This window comes from Schistocerca gregaria, chromosome 6, assembly GCF_023897955.1.
Source record: "Schistocerca gregaria isolate iqSchGreg1 chromosome 6, iqSchGreg1.2, whole genome shotgun sequence".
Lineage (NCBI taxonomy): Eukaryota > Metazoa > Arthropoda > Insecta > Orthoptera > Acrididae > Schistocerca > Schistocerca gregaria.
The window spans coordinates 376,613,390-376,641,284 of NC_064925.1; the positions used below are offsets into that span (position 1 = coordinate 376,613,390).

A 27,895-nucleotide genomic window follows, 5' to 3' on the forward strand; every position below is an offset into this window, starting at 1 on the left:
AAGCCAGTAGCAAACTTTATTGCCAAGTCCAGAAGTTTAGAAAACTTACGTTCTTTAATTATACAACGGGTGTCGCCGTGGTTCCGCTAAGACTAGACAGTGGCGTTTCATACATTACGTTTCTTACCTGTCCCGTCGGAATAATCTTTCCTTTTCTGCAAATCTGCCTGACAAAAGTACCCCCTGTAAGATTTTGAATGGATTGATTAACGCTCTTTTGGAAAAATCTAAAAGGAGGCGGATCATGTGGAGAGCGATAACTTCAGCAGGTCACATCACAATCAAATTTTGATTACTTCATAAGCACTTCTGACACAATATGGATAGCCACAATATTAACTATGAACGGCCCCATCGCATACGATAGTAAAGCTTGTACTACATTGCTCTGAGAAAGCGAAACTTCCCTCACGACTACGGACACATTCGGTTCATGCATCCACACTTTACAGTAATAATTCAAGGAAAGGTGGGGAAAGGAAGGAGGTTGCTGATATCAAGAAGAAATAAAAGAAGAATTGCTCCAGTGTTTTCTTTTTCCAACTACTTAATCAGATAGTACAACAGCATCTGTAAAGCATTTTAATAATTTAGCAGTTGAAATAAATATGAAATGGGTTGTGACGCTCCAGTTTCTGTCTCTCGGAAGTTACAGAGGTTTTTTCCGTTATCTCGTAGCACTTTTCTGCTGTGTTAGGGAAAGGAGGTACCTGTTTAACATTCTATCTACAACGACAGGGTCACGATTCTTCTGGGAAGCTTGGCTTCTCAGACAATTTCATTTTGCCTGGAAAAAATCAGAAATATCTCAGGAAATTTCTAGAATTTCATAAAATCTGAGGGAATTCCGTGTTTTTAACTTATCACTGGAATTTAGTTTTATTGATTTTCGTAAATCACTAAATTTAAGATATTTAATGTTTCGGAAGTATGTTAATTAATGAATGTTTTTCCATATGAATAAAACTATCTCAGCCTAGAGGAGAGAAAAGTCATTATTGTGAAATGTTCGTCTCCCTCCCCTCCTCAATCACCGTAATTATCACGAACTTCTTATGACATCGGCTTGGTCCCTACATCTGGAATTCTGAGGGAAATTTTTTTCAAGTTTAAGTAGCCACCCTGATCGACCAGTTTAAGTGGACAAGAGCAAAGAAAAAGAGGCAGGCGTGCTTTGACATTGGACTAAAGTGATTCAAGCAAACTTCGAGAGAGCTAAGTCAGGATGGCCAGAAGGGCAATTTAAACGTCTATCCTTCCGGATGATAGTCCATTGTCCAAAGTCTGAACCATTCCACCAACTCACTTGGAGGCAGTTTTGAGAGAGATAATGATATGCTTGCACACTTCATTAAAGACACTAAGGACACTTGCTAGTTGCCACTGGGGTATGGTCAAATGAAAACAGTGCCTCTGTTCTGTATCGAATGAACATCCTCGGTATGCAGATCGCCTCCCCTCCTCCCCCCTCTGACTCACTATCATATGTGATGAGACGGACGGCGCGCAACGGAAACGATTTGGAAATTAATGGCCGTGACAAATTAATCTGGGGTGTGGTCCTCGCCACAATTAATCGTAATAGATTTATGGGGTTCATCGTTCTGCTGAAATCCAAGAGAGGTTTATTCGACCATATTTTATAGTTATAAAGATGCAAAAGTAAAACGAAGACATGATTTATATATGAAACAGTAATTTCTCCAAACCAACGGAGATAAGAGAAAGTTAGAACACAAAATACTTACAGCACATTTAGTTCAATACAGCCGCTGAACAGAAAAGTCGAAGGGGAAGCGGTAGAGAAAAGAATCTGGTAATTCACCTGCGCTCCACCCAACTGTATCAATCACTCGGTTCCATATAGGACATGAACACTTCATCGACCGTCGTGGTGTAAATGAAAACACATACAGGAACTCCAAATACCTGAATCAATAGTGAGCTATCGAACACAACGTAATTCCTAACAAGGTCAGCTGGACTTTCGAAAGAAAAGCTCCTACCATCGTTTCGTCACCCTCTTTCCGCACTCGCCTTGCCGGCATGAACTTACCGTAATTATGTGTTATGGGAGGGGGAGCACAGCCGTGGTAGATGAAAATGCTAAGTGAAATCTAGAAGAGCCAACACAGAAGTCTCTGCAACCGAGATAACCACAGAAACTAAGCCAAAGTTTCGTGCAGAGGCCCAAGCAGAGGAGTTTGCGTAGACGCCTACGAAGAAATCCTCATTTAATCTTAACGATGTAGTGCCTGCACAACGACGCTAAGAAAAAGTGATGCGAAACAATGTTTCTCCGAGCTCTCCGCAGAGAACCCGCAAAAAATAGCGATTTGCCTTGCCACTCATAAAGTTTGTTAGATGAGCTTCCAGTGGCATGCTATGTAACAAACCATTCCTCTCTCTCTCTTCCGAAAAGTTTATTTGCTCACTAGCCAATCTCTAAATTTTCCAGGACAAACAAAATATTAACAATTTGTTAGGAACTTCCACTCTCGGAAAAAATTGCGGCTCAAACCAGTGGGAGCAAATCCACACTTCCTTTTATCGGAAAACTGCGCCTAGCCTTCCACCCTGTCTACTCTTTTAGGCAACGTTAGATCACTGTATGCACTGTGTACTGCTCTCTACATCACAAGTCGGGTCAGCAAAGTCTGTTCCCCAGCGACAAAAAGTCGCTTGCTGTTTTCAATAGCAGGCCAATTTTCGGGAAGATATACACTTCTATGGATTTCCCAGGATGTTATTTTCTATACTGTTCAGCTGCACTCTGTTCTCTTATGACTAGCGACCATCGTGTTACCAGACGCACAACAGGGGGTAGTTTGGATGAATAGGACAGAGTGTGAAGAAAGGTCTCCCACAGTTCCAGCTATTTCTTTATTCCATAACGCTGCAGACTGTTTTCTGTGGCCTGTCCGCGCACTCTTATCCAGTCCGTATGAAGAAGTCACCCTGCTTCGCCATCATGGTGCCTGGTACACAACTATCATAGGAGCAGCAGCCTACCAACGAGCTTGGGCTCAGTGGGTGGGGAAGCTACCTTGTACCTGCGGCTCCGCTCTTAGAGCACGAGAAAGTTTGTCCCTAGAGCCCTTCAGCTTTCAGCCAAAGCCACTCATTCACAGGCTGACCAGTCAACCCCCACCCCCCATGCTTCCCCAGTGTGAGCTTTCGTTCCGTCACTAACGACCTCGATGTCATCGAAATGTTAAGCCCAAATGTTTCTTGCTTGGAGATGAGATGTCCTATCACATCCTTGGTGCTACTCGCAAGCAGCAAGTTAATTGGCAGTATTGGATTTTGCGTTCAAGATCGAGAAGACGTGAATATAGCCAGTAACAACGATAAGTCCAGAGCAATACAGCAGAAATCTAGAATAGGTACCTTCCAAGCAAAACTAGTCCATATCCCAAGTTCTCGTACCAGAGTTAGAAGCAGCCAGCTGAGGAGTGGCCCAAGGATAAACAAACCCATATCGTTGATCTGATGACTGATGTAGTGAGATGGTACAGACCGAAAAACATAGCTGGCTGTGAGGTATGGAGCTGGTGCCCCTGTGTGCAGACCACGACCAGAGGTATTTCCCACGAGCCGCGCCGAGGGAAGCACCTGTCCGGCATCCTGTGTCCGCACTGGTCCCGTCTGCATCTCCATCTCTGTATATGTTCCGCAATCAAATGGTTCAAATTGCTCTGAGCACTATGGGACTTAACATCAGTCCCCTAGAACTTAGAACTACTTAAACCTAACTAACCTAAGGACATCCCACGACACCCAGTCATCACGAGGCAGGGAAAATCCCTGACCCCGCCGGGAATCGAACCCGGGAACCCGGGCGTGGGCAGCGAGAACGCTACCGCACGACCAAGAGCTGCGGATGTTCCGAAATCGACTCTGCAGTGTGTCATAGGGTACTTTGTACCTTTATTAGTCAATTCGTTCCTTGTTACTCTAGGGAAAAGAGCAAGCGAAAAATTATAGTCTATATGGCTCGATTCTTTAAATTTTCTGAATAGTGTTCCTCGAAAAGATCATATCCTTCCTGGTGTGTGAATGGCTGGTAGCTCGATACCATCGTCTGGCAGCGATCCAATATACTCCATCTCTATTGACCTGTGGTTGACTGAGTCTCTCGATAGTGAATATTTGACGTAGTGGATGCTGACTAATTCATTAATCGGAGATAAGATGTTTGGGGCAGCGGGCAGTTTGCCAGCATCGGGATTCGCTTTAAGTTTCATAACCATCCGAAACATGTGATTTAGTTGTGCCAGCGGGTGTGGACCTGTAGCGGTGCTGAGCCGGTCTCTCGTTCGCAGGATGATGGAGGAGTACGGCAAGCCGGAGAGCTGCTCGCCGCCCGTGTACGGCGGCGGCGGGGGCGGGCTGTCCCCGGTGTCGGTGCCGGCGGGCTCGCCGTCGCTGCAGCAGCTGCAGCACCAGCTGTACCACGCGCACGCGCAGGCGCACGGCCACTACGGCGGCGCCGGCGGCGGCGACGAGGCGCAGGTGGCGCAGATGCTGCCCAGCGTGCTGCCGCCGCCCCAGGACTGGCTGTCGCAGCACCAGCACCAGCACCAGCACCAGTACCACCTGGTGGCCGACGTCGCCAAGATGGCGCCCCACCACCACCAGCACCATCAGCACCACCACCACCAGCAGCAGCAGCAGCAGCAGAAGGCGCTCAAGGAGCAGCGCATCCGCCGGCCCATGAACGCCTTCATGGTCTGGGCCAAGGTGGAGCGCAAGAAGCTGGCCGACGAGAACCCCGACCTCCACAACGCGGATCTCAGCAAGATGCTCGGTGAGTACTCGCTCTCCTGCCTTCCCTTACCTTCAGCTAGTCAACAGCACGTCGCGTTGTCATTTCGAGAGAAATTACTGCTACAGTACCTGACAACGTCTGCATCACCCAAACCAGGATTAGAAAAACTTTTTACGGGTGGCGTTCCATAAGTAAATGCAACACTTTTTTTCTTAGCCAGTTTCGACTGAAAAAATGCATAGGAATTTTTTTCCCGATTCAGCCGCTACATTTCATGAAGTCCCGATGGGTGGCGGCGCTATACGTAGTCATCGGAATGGCGTCTGTGACGGAGGTGCCTTCCAAGCAGGCACCTGTCATTGAGTTTCCTTCGGCGGAAAATCAGAGCGTCGCAGATAGTCATAGACGTTTGTAGAAGGTTTTCGAAGACCTGGCAGTGAACAAAAGCCGGACGAGTCGTTGGGCGAGGCGTCTGTCATCATCTCAACGTCGCGCAGACCTGTCCGATCTCCGACATGCCAGCTGGCCGCACACAGCTGCGGCTCCTGCTATGTTGGAACATGTGGACGCTGTCGTTCGAGGTGATCAACGGATCGCTATCATACACGCTGGTCTGTTGGTAGCCCACCAGTTGGGGCACTCAGAAGGTGTGTGCCTGCTGGATTCCTCGCCGGCTAATAGAAAATCATGAAGAGCAACGAAGGACCATCTGTGTGCGGAATTGCTGGCGCGCTTCGAGGACGATCGTGACTATTTTTTGTCAAACGTCGTGGGTATGCCACCTCGAACCGGAAACAAAACGGCAATCCGTGGATGGTGCCACAGCACGTCTCCTCCAAAGAAACAGTTCAAACCGCACCCTCGACCGGTAAAGACATAGCGACGATCGTCTGGGCTCTGAAGGGGTTCTCCTGTCTCATGTCCTTCCTCATGGTGCAAGGATCAGCTCTGATGGTAACTGAAGAAAAGACTTTAGCGTGTCGTCGCAGCAAAAATGCAAACCAACTTTTCCTTCTCCACGTGTAAGCAAGGCCTCACACAAGTCTGCGCACCCGAGAGGAGCTCACAGGACTTCATTCGACTGTTCTACCCTCATCCATCCTAAAGCCCAGATTTCGCACCTTCCAAATTCCGACAGTTTGGTCCAATGAAGGATTCATTCCGTGGAAAGCAGAACGTGCGTAATGGGGATGTTATTGATGCAGGAATATTTTGGTTCCGATGCTAACTAGTAGAGTACTACGATGTGCGCATACAAGTCCTCCCAGTAACATGGTGTAAGGCCGTCGCATTGAACGGAGATTATGTTGGAAAATTAGGTATTGTAGGCAAAAGAGTGGAGACTAATATGGTGTATTGTAATCGTAAATAAAATCAATCTGCTTTCAGAAAAAAAAATGTGTTGCACTACTTATTGAATACCCCTCGTAATTACCAGACACTTACACATACAGATATCGCAGTCTTGTTCCCCTTTTAATTTATTTCTTCGGGTAACCGGTTTCGGCTTGCGCTAGTCAGAGCTTTCGAAAAGCATCGACAAAGATGACGAGTCTCTGTGTCGCTGATTCTGTAATATCTGAGGATGGCTATTCGTTCAGGTAAATTAAAATGTGACCAAGACTGCGAGTCCTACAGCTTATGTAGATAAAAAGATCACTATTCTTCACCAAAGGTGAAAGAGACCTCATTTCATAAACGCAGATTTTCCCTTAATGGCACACAAGACGAGCTTGGCGACATCGAAGGCGGAGTAAAACCCACTTACTTCTCATTACCCTTCGCTACTGGAAGAACTCAGGTGTAGTTGAGATACAGGGGGATAGATTCGTCTGCGTCGCATCTGCTTCGTCTCAACGAACTTTTGGTACCCACCTGAAGAGTTTTCCCTTCAAACATCTGTGACGGAATTGAGGTCCTTAACACAGACGCTTTAGTATCACGTCTGGCCAATCTTCCGCTAGGATCTTCAGGCCAGTCAAATCCGCATTTCTCATTTATAACTTTAGTGCAACTGCGAAATTGAACAAACTTTTGGAAATGGTTGCAATTTCTATTGAACCAACGATTGCGGGTCTGGGTACAACATCGTCTGTAGTCACGGCCACTGGAAATTCTTCAAGACATCCATTAATTACCTGACTAACATAAGGGTTCCCGAGTGTTGCGAACGGCGCATGCCGAGTTACATTTAACTGTTGCTTGAAATCTGCTGAGACAAAGCTGCTGTTATGGAAGATTCGTGGATGTAAAGTGTCATTGGTAGCGCCAGACACATTTTCCTGCACTATAAATATGCAATTTTCGCCTCAACGGATTGCCTGATACCATAAAAAGTCGGAAACATTTGTTTTAATTGTCACATCGTTGGAGACTGAATTCGATTGTTACATATCAGATTCAGAATACAAACAGAAAAAAATATTACGAGCTCTCAAGTGCAAATATTCCCACCATTTTCTTGTTCAACGATAACTCTTTCGATTTCGTCGTATGATATTGCAAATTAACTGGAAATCAGGCTCCTTTCTGCATTGAGCCATACAGAACGCATATTTCTAAAAACTTCGCGGTGATGTTCCGATATCTTCATTACCCGATATCAAACTTTACCGTAGCTTCCTCCAGCGTTTTCCCTTGGCATTTCGTATGCTAATGAGAAAATGTTGGAAAGTGACGATACAGACGTACAACGTGAGTCATTGAACTGCTAGTAAAGTTTCTCTCATTTTACATTCCTGATCTTTTCTTGTAGTAATCGAAGTATCATGATGCTGCATTCCACAACCGTGGCAAATCTGGACCGTCGTATGGCGCTGCATTTTGTTGTATAAATGTTCTTTTTTTTCTTTAGAAATTCACATGGCAGCAGATAGCCATTAACCTACAATTAAGACATTATCTTAACCTGCTTGACAACATGGTGATATTCAACAACATGGTTTCTCTTCATTCTTTTAAGGACGTCAACCAAAGCAAATTACATTCAAGTGTCGTGAGAGTGATTCGGTTTTCATGAGAACAGTCGCTTGCCAGTAACCAGACACTATGCAAAAAACCTTCTGCGTAGGTGGCGAGGAGAACATTAAACAGCCGAACACGAAGGATGACGCACGCTCGAGGACTCTGGTTCCTTGTGAGCACCGCGAAGTCCTCGTGGCGTGATCTCAGACGCGTCACGTTCTCCGCCGCTACACGCTCAAAACGGCCCTGCACAAGGCCCGTGCGTTTTACGATTCGTAGAAGTTGACTGAATCTAAAATGTTTTCGCGGTAGACTGCGCAGACTTGTTCCCAGCCCAGTCGCAGGTGGTTCCCTTGAATTTCTTCCATGCAGTAAATTCAGGTCCAACAACCGCTGATAAATCGCAAACGCTTAAAGGAACATGTAATTTCACAAGCTAAATGTCCTGTCAAAAACTTTTTAAAAATATAGCTGTTGAATGAAACAGCAGAGGTATATAAAATTAATAGATGATTTATAGAAGTTTCTCAAATTTTCGGTTCATTTCTCCTTGCCTTTCGACAACGGGCTGTTGTAGATGTTAGATTAATTGACGTATAGTTTATTAGCGTGTGTGTTGTACAGTAAGGATCTTAATTGCCCCCAGGAATACAAAGGTCTGGAAAGAATTATACGGATTCCGTAAAGATGGAAATTGTAACCATTTGCTGATGCACCTGTCTTTCGGAATTGCCACTAGACGAGTTGTTAAAGTCTTCCCGTTTCAGAATGTTGAAACGCACCGAGCCTGGCCACACTGGCGCTTTTGGCCCGACAGGAATAAGAATTTACTGTAATCGGGCTGACGTAAATATCGGTAATTAGATTCGACATTTTACTGTTTGTATGGAATGCTTGTAATTATGATTTCGATCGTTAAGAATGGGGGAATCGCTTAAATACCTATTCTTGAGGGGAAAAAAAGTTAGCTGCAACTAAATAAAAATCAAGAGCAGGGTTAACTGTTTCGAAGAAACTTGAAAAATCCAAATTCTCTTTACTGCAGTAGTGGTTTTATTTGATTACGTATTTGAGCTGGAATTGTAATCGTTTTTTTTTGGTGAAGTATAATCGTATCTTGGAAACTATCTGCTATTGGTAAAAAAGAACAATTGGTAACACCATCCTGGCCATGCGGTCTAACGCACGGCTTTCCGGGTTGGGAATGAGTGCCTGGTCCCCGGCACGAATCCGAGCGGCGGTTTTGTGTCGAGGTCCGGTGAGCTGGCCAATCTGTGGATGGTTTTTAGGCGGTTTTCCATCTGCCTCGGCAAATGCGGGCTGGTTCCCCTTACTCTGCCTCAGCTACACTATGTCGGCGATTGCTGCGCAAACAAGTTCTCCACGTACGCATACACCACCACTACTCTACCACGCAAACATAGGGGATACACTCCTCTGGTGTGAGACGTTCCCTGGGAGGACCGAACCGCACAATAACCCTGGCTTCCGTGTGGGGCGGTGGAGGGGTGAAGTGGGCTGCGGTAGTCGTCGTGGGGTTGCGGACCACTGCGGCTGCGGCGAGGACGGAGCCTCTCTGTCGTTCCTAGGTCCAAAAAAATGGTTCAAATGGCTCTGAGCACTATGGGACTCAACTGCTGTGGTCATTAGTCCCCTAGAACTTAGAACTACTTACACCTAACTAACCTAGGGACATCACACACATCCATGCCCGAGGCAGGATTCGAATCTGCGACCGTAGCAGTCACACGGTTCCGGACTGCGCGCCTAGAACCGCGAGACCACCGCGGCCGGCTTCTAGGTCCCCTGTGAACATAACATAATATAACTGAGCATCGAGTCATTGAATGAAGACAATCTGAATATCGTTCAATACTCGGCGTAAATGAAATACATCTCCGTTTTTGAAAAAGTAGTTGCAGTAATGTGAACCATTAATCGTTTGCTAGCATCACTTCCAGTGACGAGTGGCATAAATTTTATCGTTTTCTACTTCTGCTTCGATACTCTTCTAGCTACCTCAGTTGTGTGTGTGCATGTGTGTGGTACTAATACCATTCGCCCCTTTCTTGTCCCAATTACGAATGCTGTGTGGGAATGAAGACTGTCGACGAAGCTCCATATTACGTTGAAGGAGGTAATGTCTTGACTGACTCTGTTCTGGAATTGTAACAGTTTACCTCTCGCTAGGCCACAAGTCCTGTATTGTAGTAGCATCTGTCAGTGCGGTTTGACGTGCAGCTCCGTAACGGCCTCGCGCTTGTTAAACGAGCCCGTGACGAGAGGCTACCGCTCTATTCTTCCGTTAATCCTGCTTTTTAAGATTGTGAAACACTGTTCATTATTTTCTAAGTTTTTGCATATTTGTATTTAATGGCGCTCTAAAGTGAATTCTCGAGAAACTGATGATGATGATGGTGGTGGTGGTGGTGGTGGTGGTGGTGGTGGTGGTGGTACTACTTGGACCGACGATGGCGCAATGACACCGACGCAAAAAATGATGATGATGAACAAGACGAAATGGTGAAGAGATGCATGATGCCAGTGATGAAGAATGCGATCGTGACGACGGTGAATGGCGTTAAAGATAACAGCGGTCATTTCGACGACCACTTCGTGGTCCAGGAATAGATGCGTTTTCACAACGAACGATGGCAAGGGTAAACCAACCACAATCAGAATTTCCAGTAGCAACGTCCATAGTAAAGTTAACCCTACAGCCACGGAAGAATATAGGTCCATTTAAAATAACTGCTTGCGCTGTTCCATTTACTCCAAGTTTATGACTCCACCAGCGATGGTCAAGGTGTGGCGGTATAGTAGTAGCAGTGGGGACGAGACATGGGGCGCCCCGCCGGCGCGCTGCCAGACAACACCTGCGCGCCCGATAGGGGGGGGGGGGGGGGGGGAGGGGCAGAGTGCGGACGCACTTCCGCAGCCTCAGCTCAGCCCGGGGCAGCCGGTCGGATGCTGCAGTGCAGACGGTGCAGCGCAGCCTCACGTTTCCTCGGCCGCTGCGTCAGCCGGCCGGCGGGCGCGCGTGCCGCCTCGGGCTCAGCACACGGCCTCTGCTCCTGCCCTGCACGCGCCTACCTCCCCCCCCCCCCCCCCCACACACACACACACCGCCCTCTGTTAATCCCAGCTGCTGCCTACATCCGCCACTCGCCGAACCCTCAGCGCTCCACCTGCCACACGCCGGGCACACCACCGCAGATGCTACTGCACCTACTTCTGCTTCCGTTTTTAATGCGGTTTTTTCTGCCGTTTTATCTGAGCACCACAACCATGTGGTTGTTTTTACGTACGGGTCTAAGCAGGGAGACTCCTTGGGTTGCTCTGTCGTTTTCCCGGATCGTGTCCTCAAGGTCAGAGTGCCTCCAAAATTTACCATCTTCGACTCAGAATTATATGCGATCTTGCGGGCACCGGAGCAGACTTTCTCCCAGTGTTAGATTTTTCATCTGCTCAGATTCTCTGAGCGTTCTTTACTCTCTCCAACGTTTGTACCCAGCAGATAAAGTAACCCAGAATATTCAGGACGCTCTCCTCCAACTACAGCGACTGGGAAAGGAGGTGTCTTTCGCTGGGTGCCAGGGCACGTGGGGAATGAAAGGGCGGATCGAGCAGCCAAGGACGCATGTTGTGACATCTAAATCTACATCTACGTGATTACTCTGCTATTCACAATAAAGTGCCTGTCAGAGGGTTCAGTGAACCACCTTCAATCTGCCTCTCTACCGTTCCACTCTCGAACGGCACGCGGGAAAAACGAGCACTTAAATTTTTCTGTACGAGCCCTGATTCCTCTTATTTTATCGTGATGATCATTTCTCCCTATGATGATGGGTGCCAACAGAATGTTTTCGCAATCGGAGGAGAAAACTGGTGATTGAAATTCCATGAGAAGATCCTGTCGCAACGAAAAACGCCTTTGTTTTAATGATTGCCACTCCAATTCACGTATCATGTCTGTGACACTATCTCCCCTATTTCGCTATAATACAAAACGAGCTGCTCTTCTTTGCATTTTTTTGATGTCATCCGTCAGTCCCACCTGATGCGGATCCCCCATCGCACATCAGTACTCGAGAATAGGGCAGACAAGCGTAGTGTAAGCAGTCTCTTTGCACCTTCTAAGTGTTCTGCCAATAAATCGCAGTCTTTGCTTTCCTCTACCCACAATATTATCTATGTGATCGTTCCAATTTAGGTTATTTGTAATTTGTATACCGTCAGGTATTTCAGTGTACTATCCCTCTGCTTGCACTCACCTCACTGTTGAGGTATAAAGTCCTGTGTCCATGGGAAGACGAATGGCTAGAAAGGACCAACAACTCGACCGTGGAGTACTTCCTTTCAGCCACGTCGACGGGACGAGGTCCTTCTCACTCGTCTTTCATAGGTCACAGCCCTTTGACGCGTGGATTCTTACTCCGGCGAGAGGACCCTCCAATGTGTGGTGCTTGTAGCGTGCAGGTCACGGTGAGCCACATTTTATTGGGCTGCATTTTATTTGCCCACCAACGGACTACAGAGGATTTGCTCGAGGATCTGCAGTCTATTTTATGTAATGATCGACGAATGTGCTTCGCGTTTTAAAGTTTTGTGTATTGTCCAACGTTTTTAACAAGATTTGAGGGAGATGTTTTTAATGTGTCAACAGGATGGCTGGCTCACGCAAGGTTTTGTAAGTGGTCAGCCAGTCACATTCCCCTGTGCTTTTCTTTTAGCTCATCTGTGGTTTGTTTTCTCTGTGTTTTAATTACTTGATTAGCTAGTTTCCCTCCTAACAGGTTTTAGTGCATGTGGGGTAGAGTGACTGTGTGGTCATTTCGAGTGCATGCGTGTACGACAATTTTAGTTCATCTCCACATTCGTTTGTTTTCTTACGTATAAGGGCGCTGATGTCCTCAGTAAGTGTAAGGGCGCTGATGACCTCACCGTTGGGGGCCCGTAAGATCCAAACACACACACACACACACACACACACACACACACACGCACGCACGCACACACATACGCGCGCAACTCTCATGTTCTTAAGGCGCTGCTGCTCTTCTAATGTTTCATCTGATGCCCAATGTCGTATCAAAACCTCACCCTGTTTTTCATTACGAACAAAATGTTTTATAAATACAGCGTCACCAAATAAATCTAGAACAGTGACATCTTTTAAGAGGGATAACTGTTATTTTCATCACCATCATCTTCATCGTAGTCCTCGACGGTGTCGTGCTCTTCAAGGAGTGGGCATTTTTACCTGTTCTGCTACAGGACTAAATGATTCAAATGGCTGTGAGCAGTATGGGACTTAACATCTGAGGTCATCAGTCCCCTAGATCTTAGAACCACTTAAAGCTAACACACATCAATGCCCGAGGCAGGATTCGACCCTGCGACTGTAGCAGTCGCGCGGTTCCGGGCTGCAGCACGTAGAACCGCTCGGTCACAGCGGCCGGCAACACACAAGGAAAACACGGCACAAAAAGATGTTCGAATGTGTGTTAAATCTTATGGGACTTAACTGCTAAGGCCATTAGTCCCTAAGCTTACACACTACTTAACCTAAATTATCCTAAGGACAAACACACACAACCATGCCTGAGGGAGGACTCGAATCTCCGCCGGGATCAGCCGTACAGTCCATGACTGCAGCGCGTTTAGACCGTTCGGGTAATCCCGCGCGGCAATACGGCACATGGGCAGAGGAACTGTCATACCGTGGGAGCGATGCATTTGTGAACAGATGTTCGTAAGACCTTTTTTCCTCCATTTCGAGTAAGGAATTCTTCCCTACTGTTTGTCGGTTTTATTAATGTTGACCCTGTATAAGTTTACGTCTGCTCACACCCAATGGGAATTAAGTGTGCCCAGAACATCTGACTTCCTTTGTAGTTCCTTCAGATCTTGGGATTTCTAATAAGCTATCATTGTGAAAACCGGACACGTGTGCAAAGGAGATGTAGATTTACTTGCCACCAAACTGTACTCCAGTGTTTCCTGGGATAAGTCTCAAACTGCTAGACAGTATATTTTATGGAGACGGATGTGACACTGCTGATAGTGATACGTCTGCCAGACATAGATGGTAAGCTTGGCAGTCCCTTTGCTACTCTTCTACGGTATTAGGCTGCGTGCCTACATCGGATTTCACTTTTCCTCTTTGTTTAATTTCGACAGCATACAGGGAAACAAATTGACCAAAAATACATGGCAAATCACGCTAAGGAATTTGAATTTAGGAACTAGGAGTCGTAGTTAAATATTTACGGCGGTATGTCAGCGGGAAAACGATGGTAAAAAAAAAACTCTGAGCACTTAACTTCTCAGGTCATCAGTCCCCTAGAACTTAGAACTACTTAAACCTAACTAACCTAAGGACATCACACACATCCATGCCCGAGGCAGGATTCGAACTTGCGACCGTAGCGGTCGCGCAGTTCCAGACTGAAGCGCCTAGAACCGTTGGTCAATTTGAAATTTTGCTACGACAAGTCTGTATACTCACTTCTCACTTACTTTGACCTTTTTAGGAGATACTGAAACATGCAACATAGACATATGATTGTTTTCCTTTCCAGAGAAGTGCTGTATGGTACGTCAGCTAAGTACGATACACGTGTATGTGAGGCTTTAAGTTTTTCTTCTTCTCATCTTGACGATTAGTTAGTTCAAACGTTTTGTTTACGTGTACATTATCTGTGAATTACATTTCATTTTGAGTAAAGACGTCCATATGTCAGCTTTCATTTACGTTCCTGCTGCTGCGACCCTACTTCTTATACTCAAATTACTTTGTTTGTTGGTGTCTTCCTTCCCTAGACTTTTAGTCAAACTGTTCTTCCGTAGCCTGTATAAACAACCGTGGCTGCTGTGAGAGGATCTGTCCCACGAATACTCGTCAAAATGGGGGTTGGCGCACAAAGTCTCTATGTGCTTTTACGGGAACAGCAAAAATGGTTCAAATGGCTCTGAGCACTATTGGACTCAACATCTGAGGTCATCAGTCCCCTAGAACTTAGAGCTACTTAAACCTAACTAACCTAAGGACATCACACACATCCATGCCCGAGGCAGGATTCGAACTTGCGACCGTAGCGGTCGCGCGGTTCCAGACTGAAGCGCCTAGAACCGTTCGGCCACACAGGCGGGCTCCGGTATAGCATCTTGGTGTCGGGACGGGGTGCATGTGTCGAGTGTAATTTGGGCCGCAGCTCGGGGTCGAGGCGTGCCCGGCGGAATGCTTGCGTCCGTGAGCCGTCGGCGGCGGTGCGTGCGTGTGCCCCAGCGAAGCATCTCGGCGTGATGCGGCCGGCCGCTTGCCAGCCACGGCTGCAGATTAGAACAATGGTGGCTGCGGGTGCGAAATGCCAGGCCCTGCTGACGCTGACGGACGCGAATACCCGCCAACAGCGGCGGGCGCGCGGGCAGGTGGCACCGGGTTCTGGCTGGCGGGCCGCGTCCACGCCTAGTCGCGGGGAGTGTGTTCAGAAGGCCACCGCCGTGTCCCTAGCAACTAGTCACCTCGCATCGGTATAATTTTCACGCCTCCCTATTATGTTCAGACCTCTTGTGCGCCAAAGATTAGTAACATTGTTCGCAAACGACTAACTGTGAGCGGGGAGGTGATTAGGTTAGTAAATTTTTACGAGCTGCAGAAACATTTACAGATATACACACTACTGGCCATTAAAATTGCTACACCACGAAGATGACGTGCTACAGACGCGAAATTTAACCGACAGGAAGAAGATGCTCCGATATGCAAATATTTAGCTTTTAGAGCATTCACACGAGGTTGGCGCCGGTGACGACACCTACAACTTGCTGAAATGAGGAAAGTTTCCAACCGATTTCTCATACACAAACAGCAGTTGACCGGCGTTGCCTGGTGAAACGTTGATGCGATGCCTCGTGTAAGTAGGGGAAATGCGTACCATCGCGTTTCCGACTTTGATAAAGGTCGGATTGTAGCCTATCGCGATGCGGTTTATCGTATCGCGACATTGCTGATCGCGTTAGTCGAGATCCAATCACTGTTAGTAGAATATGGAATCGGTGGGTTCAGGAGGGTAATATGGAATGCCGTGCTGGATCCCAATGGCCTCTTATCACTAGCAGTCGAGATGACTGCATGGCTGTAACGGATCGTGCAGCCACGTCTCGATCCCTGAGTCAACAGATGGGGCCATTTGCAAGACAACAACCATCTGCACGAACAGTTCGACGACGTTTGCAGCAGTCTGGACTATCAGCTCGGAGACCATGGCTGTGGTTACCCTTGACGCTTCATCACAGACAGGAGCTCCTGCGATGGTGTACTCAACGACGAAGCTGTGTGCACGAATTGTAAAACGTCATTTTTCGGATGAATCCGGGTTCTGTTTACAGCATCATGATTGTCGCATCCGTGTTTGGCGACATTGCGGTGAACGCACATTGGAAGCGTGTTTTCGTCATCGCCATACTGACGTATCACCCGGCGTGATGGTACGGGGTGCCACTGGTTACTCGTCTCGGTCACCTCTTGTTCTCATTGTCGGCACTTTGAACAGTGGACGTTACATTTCAGATGTGTTACGACCCGTGGCTCTATCCTTCATTCGATCCCTGCGAAACCCTACATTTTAGCAGGGTAATGCACGGCCGCGTGTTGCAGGTCCTGTACGGGCCTTTCTCGATACAGAAAATGTTCGTCTGCTGCCCTGGCCAGCACATTCTCTAGATCTCTCACCAACTGAAAACGTCTGGTCAATGGTGGCCGAGCAACTGGCTCGTCACAATACGTCAGTCACTACCCTTGATGAACTGTGGTATCGTGTTGAAGCTGCGTGGGCAGCTGTACCTGTAACGCCATCCAAGCTCTGTTTGACTCAATGCCCAGGCGTATCAAGGCCGTTATTAAGGCCAGAGTTGGTTGTTCTGGGTACTGATTTCTCAGGATATTTGCACCCATATTGCGTGAAAATGTAATCACATGTGAGTTCTAGTATTATATAGTTGTCCAATGAATACCCGTTTATCATCTGCATTTCTTCGTGGTATAGCAATTTTAATGGACAGTAGTGTAACTGCCTCGAGCAAAGACTAGAAGCTGGCATCAGACCTAAATGAGAATCCGCAAGTCGACACGTATTAGGTTTCTGTGGAATACTCGACGAGTTGTAGTGAGAGAAGGTACAAGAAAGCTATGAGCGTCGCAGAGAGCCCACCAGAATACCTGTGTCCCATGTTCCAATACAAGGCAAGAAGCGTGTGTAAGGGGTAATCAAAAAATTTCCTTTCTGAGGCCGTAATGTCCAGAATCGGTACAGTCCAGAATCGCCGTGAGCGTTGATGCAATCATCTCACAGACGCACCAGGTTGAAGATACCAGTTTTGCAAAACACCGTGTCTTGCTGCGTGAAGGAGTCCTTAACTGCCTGCTACACATCCTCGTCTGACAGGAATCGTCGACCCATCAAGGCCCATTTTAAAGGACCGAAGGCGTGATAATCGCAGGGGAGAGATGAAGAGTACGCGGTACGGTGTTTATGATACAGGGACGTGCGTTATCACGAAGAAGCGGCATCCCTTGTCGTGCACCATTCTACAACGGTGGTTTTCGACACACATGCTTCCCCGTAAACGTTCTTCATTCTCCGATAGATGTCTGCTGATGTTTGTCCTTCGGAAGGCAAGAAAAGGATAACAGCACGTTGGTTTTGTTTTGGTGCATTTGGTAGTAACATCGCCATTGTTCACGTTACCGCATTTACTGTACGCACGTCGGAAAGATACGGATGCCACTCTAGTCCCTTTCCCACGACACGGAATATTAGCTCAGCTGAAAAAGGAAGCGGGGATAATTTACTTGTGGATTTAGTATTTAAGAAACCGTACCAGCATCAGATAAAGTCATTCAGATAGACTGCGGGTAACCTAGAGCGGTGTAGCTGGTCCAGAAGCAGGTAAAACAGTCTTCTCAATAGGGGGCATACATTAGAGGGCACGTAAGCCGTCATTGGACGCTTGAAGGAGGAGAAGTCACATGGCTTTAAAGCACGCGTTGGCACACGCCGAACACGCCGACGGCGGTCACAAACACATCAAAAGCCACCGCGCTTGCCAGCTGGTCTCCGTTCAGCCACGCTGCGGAGGTATTCTCGCGTGGCGGCTCTGCGTTGAGTGAAAAGCAACATCTGACAATGTCTCACAATGCCTAACGTTATAGGGACCTCCTGTCTGATTATGCGCATCCGTTTGTCCTTCCACCGCGAGCGACGTGGATCACCAGCAAGGAAACTTCGCATATTTATACAGGGTATGATGCACAGTAAGAACGGATCCAACCAGTGCTCAAAAATATGTACACAAGCTAATTACAGACCTTGGCTGCGAGCAGGAGTTGATTTAAATCAATGGGGAAAGCTATAAATTTGCGCCGGACCGAGAGTCGAACGCGGTTCTCCTGCTTATTAGGCAGACGCTCTGTCTACTGAGCCATCTGGACACAGTGGTCAGGGCGGTACTCGCAACTGCATGGACTACCCTAGTGCGCCTACCGTCAGACCCAAATTCTCAATTTATCCGGACACTAACAAATGTAATGCCCCTTATCCTCATTGGTCGCGGCATTTCGCCGATTCCCGCAAGAGTTTGAGCCTGGTTTCATCTGCACTGAAGAGATCATTGACATTCTAGCCATATATAGTGCGTGTGGGTGTTGAGCACATACGGAGCGCCACAGCGCCACACCAAGCGACGAACGTTATGTACGCCTACCAGACCCAACTCCCCGCAGTTTTCTTGAATTGCAGGCAACCAGGTATTTCGTTGTCATCAGTGCTGTAGTGGTTGCTGCACGTTTCGATGTACGTATGACCGGTACAGTCGCTGATGATGTGTTACTCTCGCTCTACATAGATACATCTCACGTCCATATCAACGAAATTATAGGTATAATAACAAATAATGAAGCGTCATTTACTCTGCAAAGCGTACATCAGGCAAGGAGACTCAAGTGAGTTGGATGAGTGAGGAGTAAATAATACGTCCACGTCGTGTACACCATGGGGTATAAATTTAAATGTAGGCCATGACGTAGATCATTACAACTTCTTTGCTGGTCACAAGTGATTTTATTCCGCTGCTGTTGCCACAGAACGAGCAATCTTCGTCGAAATATGGTATCGCTCCCGTCAAGCCGTCTCCGGCCCTTTGTTAATGAAGACATGCCAGAGCCCCATATAGCACTTGCAGCGGCACCGATCCAAAGTGCGCGTATTTTTGCCCCCAGAGCGAGCACGCTAAATCACGTCGCTGGCCACCGAGATTATAAATCCCGACGTCAGGACCCGCAGGCTAACAAAGCGGGTGGATGAGGTATGAATTATTAACATTCTGCGAGAAAAAGCGGACCAGAGCGCTTCATCTGCCGCCTTATTAGACTCGGGACGGCATTAATGGGACGCCTTATCATAACTCTTCCTCCGAAGACGTGTGCGCACTGGAGACTGCATTTCGTGACAGCAGCGCTGTCGCAGCTGAGCGCGTTGACAGAACGTCGCAGATACCATCTTTGGAACTGTAACACAAATATATCGGCTCAACTCGGATTTTCGACACACTGAAATCGACCTCACACTTCCTTTAACTGCAACGCTGGGTATCACTTGAGAGTATTAGTCACTATACTCGCATCTGTTTCCGACTTTTGACACAGTGAAAAGGACATTACGATTTTAATTCACCTTAGTCAGATTGTAGACTTTTTTTCGGAATGATTTCTTAATAAATATTTTTCAACTGTAGATATGCAGAGTGACTATAATTGAACATTCGCTACTTGAGCCATTGTAAACGGAAAACTACTTATTTCATAGATACCTAACTTTACAGGAATGATGTTCACACTGTGCGCTCCAAGTTCTGCTTTATTAGTAGTGTTAGTGTCATGAATTGCCGTTAGGCGCCGGTACTGGTACGGTGACGTAGGATTAAACACAAGCATCAGCGTGCATTACAATTGCAGTGAACATCAGTCTCTAGAAGGTCAACAGAGCTTAAGTTTAAATTAACTGGTGATCTGGGAATTGCTCCTGGGATAGACCGACGGCCAAGTGCACCACAAATTGTTGAACAAGTTACTGCTGCTACGTTAGAGGATGCTGGACGCTATCTGCGATCTTTAATCTGTGCACAAGTTTTCCCACGAACTTTCCACTGTCCACCGTTCGAAAAGTACTGCGAACAATTGTGAAATGGTATCTCTAGTGTGTTTCCCGGTTGTCTGCGATCTTTAATCAGTGCACGAGATTTCTCACCAACTTTCCACTGTCCACCGTTCGAAAAGTGCTGCGAACAATTGTGAAATGGTATCCCTAGTGTGTTTCCCGTTTGTCGTGCATGCAGATGGTTGTCCCACTGAGCTACGTTTGTCACCTAGAACGTAAACATGGTACGCAATGAACAGATAGTATCTTCTCGTGTGGAAATCTCTCCGCATTATCAAGTAGAGAACGTTTAAATTTATCCACCCTGTACATCCGATTTGCTCGTCTGTAACAAATGAGATATTCGGTTGGAGGAGGAGTCTGTTTAGGGCAGGATTCTGACTGATGAGAAACAAAATGAAGAGAACAGCCGTGAGGAGTAAAACAAAAGAGTGTAATGTCTTGCTAGATATCAAAATTTTGTAATAACTGATAGGAGATATAAATAATCATGTCTACGGAGCAAGATTATCCTAGATGGCTGAAGCGGTAAAGAGCTTAGAAATTAACTGACACTGCTGAAAAAAAAGCTTTCTACCGTAACTACAGTAACAGGGGTGTGTTTCCGTGAAACTTTCCGGCGATGAAGACTTTTTGTCGGATCGGGATGTGAACATGGAACCCTACCTTTCACGTGCAAGGATATTACGGACTCAACTATCTAGGCACGACTTCCGATGCACTGGACACAGCTTCCGCTCTGCCAATGTCACCCTGGCAAGCTGCTTTCTCCACGTCCTTGCTTATTCTTTGAGCTCTTGTTACCAAATACTGACGCAGGCGAAGCGCTTGGGTAAAACTCCACGCCTTGAGTACAGGTATGTAAATGAAAGAAGAATCATGGGAAAGTTTGAGAGCAGACAGCGGAAACATACGAAACATACCGCTCTTTAACGGTGGTACCAAATTAAATGGAAAGATGGAAATTACATAATAGTAGAAATAAAAGGAGGCCTGTGTACCTTGTGAAGGAATCAGTTTCCGCCAAAATACAAGGTGTGTCGAACCTTCTGGGTCAGGTTGAAACCGGCGACAGTGTGTTCACAGCCGATTATATCGAGATAGGCAACCAATGGTCGGAATCGCATATTTATTGCGTTATGAACAAACACAGGGACACTTCATAACAACAGCGTAGCTCATAGTAATTGTTCAAAGTAACGACCGCTAATCTCAATGCATTCACGGCATCTCTCAAAGATCCCCGGTGTTGGTGGCACCAGGAGACAGACAGCTTGGACCCTAACAAACAGGTCATCACCCGTTTCTACGGGCGTTTCTTACGCCAACGTCTTGACGTAACCCCAGAGGAAAAAGTCCTCAGGTGTGAGATGCAGCGATTGCGCTGACCATGGGAGAGGACCTTCTCTTCCAATCGAACGATGAGGGTATGTGTTGTTCAGGTGCTCGCGGACATTAACATCGAAGTGGGCTGGTGCGTCATCGTGTTGAAACAACATCCTTTCGTGGACAAGTTGTACAGTCTCCAAGAACTGTGGCAGCACATCTCTCAGGAACACCAGGTACCACGCTGAGACTGGCGGTCGTCGCTTTGAAAAATTACTATCAACTACGTTGGTATGTGTGTTGTACAGTGTGTATATCCAGAACACAATAAATATTAAGTTCAGACCATTGATTCCCCATCTCAATATAATCGTTTGTGGACTCACTGACACCTGTTTCGATTTGACCGCCGGCCGCTGTGGCAAAGATGTGTGTGATGTCCTCAGGTTAGTTAGGTTTAATTAGTTCTAAGTCTAGGGGACTGCGACCTTCGATGTTAAGTCCCATATTGCTTGGAGCCATTTGAACCATTTTTTTCGATTTGGCGCAAAAGGTTTGAGACTCGCTGTACTAAGGCGTCCACGGTTTATATTTTAATGGACAGAACACTGAAGAAAAAAAAAGTTTTGAGGGAAGCAAAAATTGGAACATGTAAAACACGTCATTGTGGATGTTGGTTGAATAAGGTATGACAGAATGAAATGATTAGTCCATAATAGGCAGAGATAGATGATTAGCACAGAATAGACAGAGACAGAGGCTAGCGTTACACCATGCTATGGACTGATGGCTTAAACACATAATTAATTGCTCATGGTACTAATTTTATGTAATAAAGTTCTTTTTTTTTCTTTGTAACGGGTTACGACGAGTAATCAGCAGGCATTACAAATTCATTGCTGCTCTAAACGGAAGCAAAGCCTCAGTTAATTTGTTCGAGACAGGCGGATCAGGTGTTTCACTTCAGGCGGGCTACGTAGCTATCACCTTCATTGCCCGGTGTGGGCCTAGCGCGACCTCCGGGACGGCTAGCACAGCTGCTGGCAGAGCGCGTCTGTAGCGTTGCAGCAGCAGTCTCGAGCAACAACCGCATGGGGGCGGCGTGGCGCTGAAGGCTCCACTGAGCTGGAACCGACCGCACCCGTCGCCCTGCTTGCGCGCTCGCTGGAAAAGTGGCCCGCGTCAGAATTTGACGGCGCGTTAGCAGCGCGGAGGTCCTGCCGAGGAAGAGCTGGCCGCCGACGGCCGGGAAATTTCGGTCTGTCCGGCGTAATGGAGTCTGCGGAGGGCGGCGGCCGATGGTATCTGGCGCGGCGTCAACGGGCGGCCGGCCGGCCCGCGGCTCGCAATTTGCCTCGGCTGTAATACCGGCGGGCAGCGCAAATTACGCCCAGCTGCGCCTCGCCTCGGCTAACCACCGGGCGCTGCCCGCGGCCGGGCCCGCAGCCGAGCTCCGCGACTGTACGCCACCTGCCGACAACAGCACGTCTCCTGGCCGGCGTGCGTCTGCAGACTTACTTCCACTCTTGACACCCGCTGTCGTTCTTTGGGCGCTCTCACTGCAGCGCAAAGCAACACAGCAGCTTTGGTTTTATTTGTCTACGTCTGGTATTCAGTGACAGGAACTTGAAGCATTTGAACTGTGGTGCTGTCGTCGAAAGTACGAAAGATAAAGAAGTAATTACTTAGAATGTAAGTAATCGGGCAACACTTACCAGAAGGATGGTTGGTTTGTGGGACATCTGCTACGGCATCCACGAATAATTAAGAAAGAGCAGTGCCGGAGAAACATTACAAGGGCCAGAAGAAGAATAGATTATAGAGGACTTGCTGCGTACCTGGCGTTATCCGATTATGCTTTTATTCCAGTCTTCTGTTAGTTCATCTCCTCTTCTCCACTCTCTGTCCATCTCCCCCTGCCCTTCTCTCTGACCATCTCCTCTTACTGCCCCCCTGTCCATCTCTTCTTAGCCCCTATCTCGTACATCTCCTCTTCCCATCACTGTCGGTCCATCTCCTCCTCTCCACCCTCTCTGTCCATCTCCTTGCACCTCCCTCTCTCAGTTCACCTCTTCGTCTCACCTCTCTCTGTCCATCTTCTAATGCCCCTCCATCATCTTCTCTTCCCTTTCTCTGCCCATCTCCTCCTCTGCCCTCTCTCTCTCTCTCTGTCCATCTCTTCCTCTTCCGTTTCTGTCCGTCTCCTCATCCTCCCATCTCTCTCCGCGTTATTATCCTCAGCCCAAAAGGAAGTTGCTAGTTTTTACCACCACTGTATTTCTTTCCAGATAGTAATATGTGTGCCTGCTGCTGTGGCCGAGCGGTTCTAGCTCTACAGTCTGGAACCGCGCGACCACAGGTTCGAATCCTGCCTCGGGCATGGATGTGTGTGATGTCCTTAGGTTAGTTAGGTTTAAGTAGTTCTAAATTCTAGGGGACTGATGACCACGGCAGTTAAGTCCCATAGTGCTCAGAGCCATTTGAACCATTTAGTAATATGTGTACGACATTTGGGTGAAATCGATCCAGAGTTTAGGGGGAGTTTTTACGCATGGTTTTTCCCACATACGCACATATCACATATGTTTATCCTATATTTAACATATTTCACACATATTTCATCGGTTTCTGTAGCGAATTTCACTCTGCAATTTTGTTTTAGGCAGCTCAATCTTCATGACCTCATATCTCCTGAATTAAGTGTAGTAGAAAAATATAATTTCGGAGGAACATCCATTGGTATCGAAGTAGGTTGCAACCGCTGAGTGCTCTCGTTCTCAAACACTGGATGAATATAGCGCATCGTGAGCTACACTCCTTTTTTACCCCCATCCTTTCCCTTTGAGTGGTAGGCAGTCCTTATCCCCAAAGTGGTTCTTTTCAGACAGTACCAGCTTTGGTTGGAATCGATCCATTTCTTTTAGGAGGAGACGTGGTTCACTTTTATAATAGGTAAATGAACTGTCGTGTGACGAGGGCCTCACTTGGGCGACTTGCGCGTCGATGGGGATGAAATCATGATGATTAGAACAACACAACACCCAGTCCCTGAGCGGAGAAAATCTTCGACCCAGCCGGGAATCGAACCCGGGCCCTTAGGATTGACAGTCTGCCGCGCTGACCACTCAGCTACCGGGGGCGGACTTTGTAATAGGTATGGGTGTAATAGATAGAGATGAAAAGACCAGTCCAATAAACAGAAATATGGAGAAAAACATCGACGCTGACAAAATTCTGATGAGTTACAAAAACAGCTTAAATTGCTCTCGTTGTGAATATTAACGTCATTCAGATTGCCGTAGCGAAAATGAACAGATTGACGTGAGTTCTTAAAAGCACTAAGGACCATGTCTAGTTTCATTAGCTTCCCATCCAGTCACAGTGTCCGGCTGCTCTAGATGAAGAAAAACGTCGGCTAATTCATTCTTTAACTTACCATATACCAAAGAAAACAGTGCAGTACAATTTCGTGCAGTTAACACAAATTCCTTCTTCGTCTTCTGGAAACTTTTCCTATACATGATGAGAATAATTTTGGTATCATGTCCATTCTTCATTTCTACCTCATTCTTCAATATACTAACAGCTGTTTAACCAGTTGCTTGTTTGTCAAGCACTGTTAGTGTGGATTTTCGTTTGCAGAGTCATCCAGTGCGACATTAGTCTTTGTAACTTTGTTTTAGCCGTATGTACGCCTGGATCGCTTGCTGAAAATGTTGCAAGACGTCATTTTCGCGTATGACTATCTATATTTTGTTATGTGCTGTTGTAATTTCGACATTATACTATTTCCATATATCATCAGTTTGTTACACCTTGCACGATATAAACCAAGATATGTACCTACATGACAGAAGCTACGGCTGTAACGCCCCACTTTAGAAAATCAGAAGAGCAAAACGAGAAACAACTAACATAACACACATAGTTACTCTATTATTGGTCTCTGTGTACTTGTGCTTCAGTCTGCTAAAAGCGATCACGGATGTTGTAATTTTGTAGCAGCGGAAAAATGCTCCTATCGTTACAAAAAAGGCTAAAATGCTGCTGATTTAAAACACTCTGACTGAAAAGTGGGGTACCAGCTGCCGCATTACGCCATCCTCACCATCTTTTAAAAAATTCCCAAAAATTTTAGCATGCGTTCGTATTCGCTCTCTTTCTAACACACAACTCACATCTGACTCCCACAGTGTCCCCTAATTGTAATTCGTCACATCCACTAGTCAATGGCAGTAAGACGTTCGTACCTATCCACTTCCACTTACCCATTCTCACTCATTCATTCAGCCCAACTCAGTGTCATTATATCGTTGTGTCTGTCTAACTGTCACTGTCTCCTGTCTCAGAGGATTTATGTTATGACACTTCGGTTTTCGAAAGAAAATGATAATGCGACGCTGGATCCGTTTTGGAGCAGGTGAAATCATGAGAACACTGGAAAATAAGGAAATTTTGTTACCCACACCAGCCCCGCAACCCAAAAAGCTTTCAGAAAAGATTGAAGATTCGGTGATTTCGATCGATTGCAGGCATACCTGAGTAGGAACACCGTTGCTACCACGTGCGGTGCTAGGTCTGCATTTAGAAAGTAAATCTCCATGCATTTGGGCTCTAATCGCACTTACTGCAATACGTTTTACTCACTGGTGAGAGAATGGAAGCTACTATTACGTTTGTGATGTTTTTTTATTCAAGTGAAATAAACCGTGAAGGAGGAGAAATATGGTCAGAATACGCGCCTAAGAATTTCGACAGTTAATGAAGCCCCACGTGTTCATAAGTGGATTAAGTGGGCAACACTGTGCCAACATTGTGATGCCTATTTCTCGTTTAGTGAGGAATTTCGTTCCGCCGCTATGAAAGGGTAGTGCATTTCTCGAAACACATCGACAACTGCACCAAACAACTGATGCCATAAAGATCCACAGGTGTGGTGTGTATATACCTGGCTATCGAGAGAAGTGTCTCCATAAACGTAAATAAAGTTCGTTTTTCATCGTATATCGAGAGGGAAATGTTATAGAATAGCGTGCTGTCGGCCCCCCACTGTAGTATAGTATGCTGAAGTTGGTGAGAACGGTTCTGTGGTGTGCTTGCAGGCGCCCTGTACAGACGCCGTGCCGGCCGGCGCTCGCTGCACCTGTTGCTGCTGCCGGCGGTGGCCGGTGGCCGCTTTTGGCGAGCAGCGAGTATCCTGTAATAACAACGCGGAAGACGCCCGCCCGGCACGGGAGAAGGCGAATAATTACGATGATAAAGCCTCATTCGAGGGGAGAAGTGGGTTTACGAGTGGGGCGGCCGTTACTCGGGCCGCGATCGCCCGCCGCTCGCCCCGCACCGCTGCCCAGTCAGCTGCGATGGATGTGATGCGCGGTGATGCACGCCTGCACTCCGCGTGCTACGTGTCTGCTGCCTGGAGCGCATTCTACGCGCGTGGTGAAAACCTCACTGAGTGGCCCGGCAAACCGAGGAAAACTCAAGTCTTAAGAAAACACCTTTATTCGTCAGGAAAGTAATCGCCGCTGATTCAACTACTGTAGAGCAGCTGGATACTATCAGCTAAGGCTTCTTTAGGAGTATACAGTGTATTTTGTCACAGTTAGTAGTGTAATAAGAGCGGTGGCCCGGGTTTGATTTCCTGCCGGATTGTTAATTTTCTTCGCTCAGGGACGGGTGTTTGGCCGGCCGGGGTGGCCGAGTGGTTCTAGGCGCTACAGTCTGGAACCGCGCGACTGCTACGGCCGCGGGTTCGAATCCTGCCTCGGGAATGGATGTGTGTGCTGTCCTTAGGTTGGTTAGGTTTAAGTAGTTCTACGTCTATGGGACTGATGGCCTCAGATGTTAAGTTCCATAGTGCTCAGAGCCATTTGACGGGTGTTTGCGTTGTCCTCTTGCGTTGTCCTCATCATCCCCTCTTCATCGATGCGCAGGTCGCCGAAGTGGCGTCCACGAGAAAGACTTGCACCAGGCCGCCGAATAACCCCAGACGGGGTCTCACGGCCAGTAATACCATAAGACCATTTCTTTTCATTCTGTCTTGAAAGCCCTTGGAAATGCGATGCAGACAGCTGTCGACCGCGACCCTACTAGTAGCCTACCCTACTCCGGATTCTACTGGTGGCACGGTCTGTCATCCGCTGTGATGGTTCTTAACTGAAAAATTTAGCCTTCAGCAGATTCAGGTCCTTGTTGCCATTATGCATGACGATTTGCGATCCAAACTTACCGGATTGCAAACTGTTTCCTTTCCGTCGCAAAAACTTTCCCACCGAATTTTCTCCTCGCGGCAGTTCACCCCATACACGTGCAGTGACATTATGTGCGTCTTTATGTGTATTTTCTACCAACAATAGAAAACTGATACGTTGCCCTATTGTGTTATGAAACGAGTCTTTGCGTTCACTGCATTCAGCTGACAGCAGGGGAAGAATAATCTTAGTAGTAGTATGCTCGACGCTTTTCGGTGTGTGTTGTAAGTTACGTATGCAACGCTAACAAAATATTGTCATTAAAGCCCTTCTCTCTGGCTTCATCCTCGCTTGGGCATCGAAATACAAGTCCCAGATTCGATTCACCGATTGATTCTAAGGAGGTAACTTGCGTTTCATTTCTA

General features: G+C 47.1%; 1 protein-coding gene across 1 annotated transcript in view; it reads left to right on the plus strand.

The window, feature by feature from the left end:
- The window catches only part of LOC126278889 (putative transcription factor SOX-15), a 347,579-nt gene that overhangs the window by 134,738 nt on the left and 184,946 nt on the right, over positions 1-27,895 (plus strand). Inside the window, exon 2 of the mRNA XM_049979164.1 lies at positions 4,326-4,810. Coding sequence (XP_049835121.1) covers positions 4,327-4,810 — 484 coding nt within the window. The 5' untranslated portion in view covers position 4,326. The remainder of the gene's footprint in view (positions 1-4,325; positions 4,811-27,895) is intronic.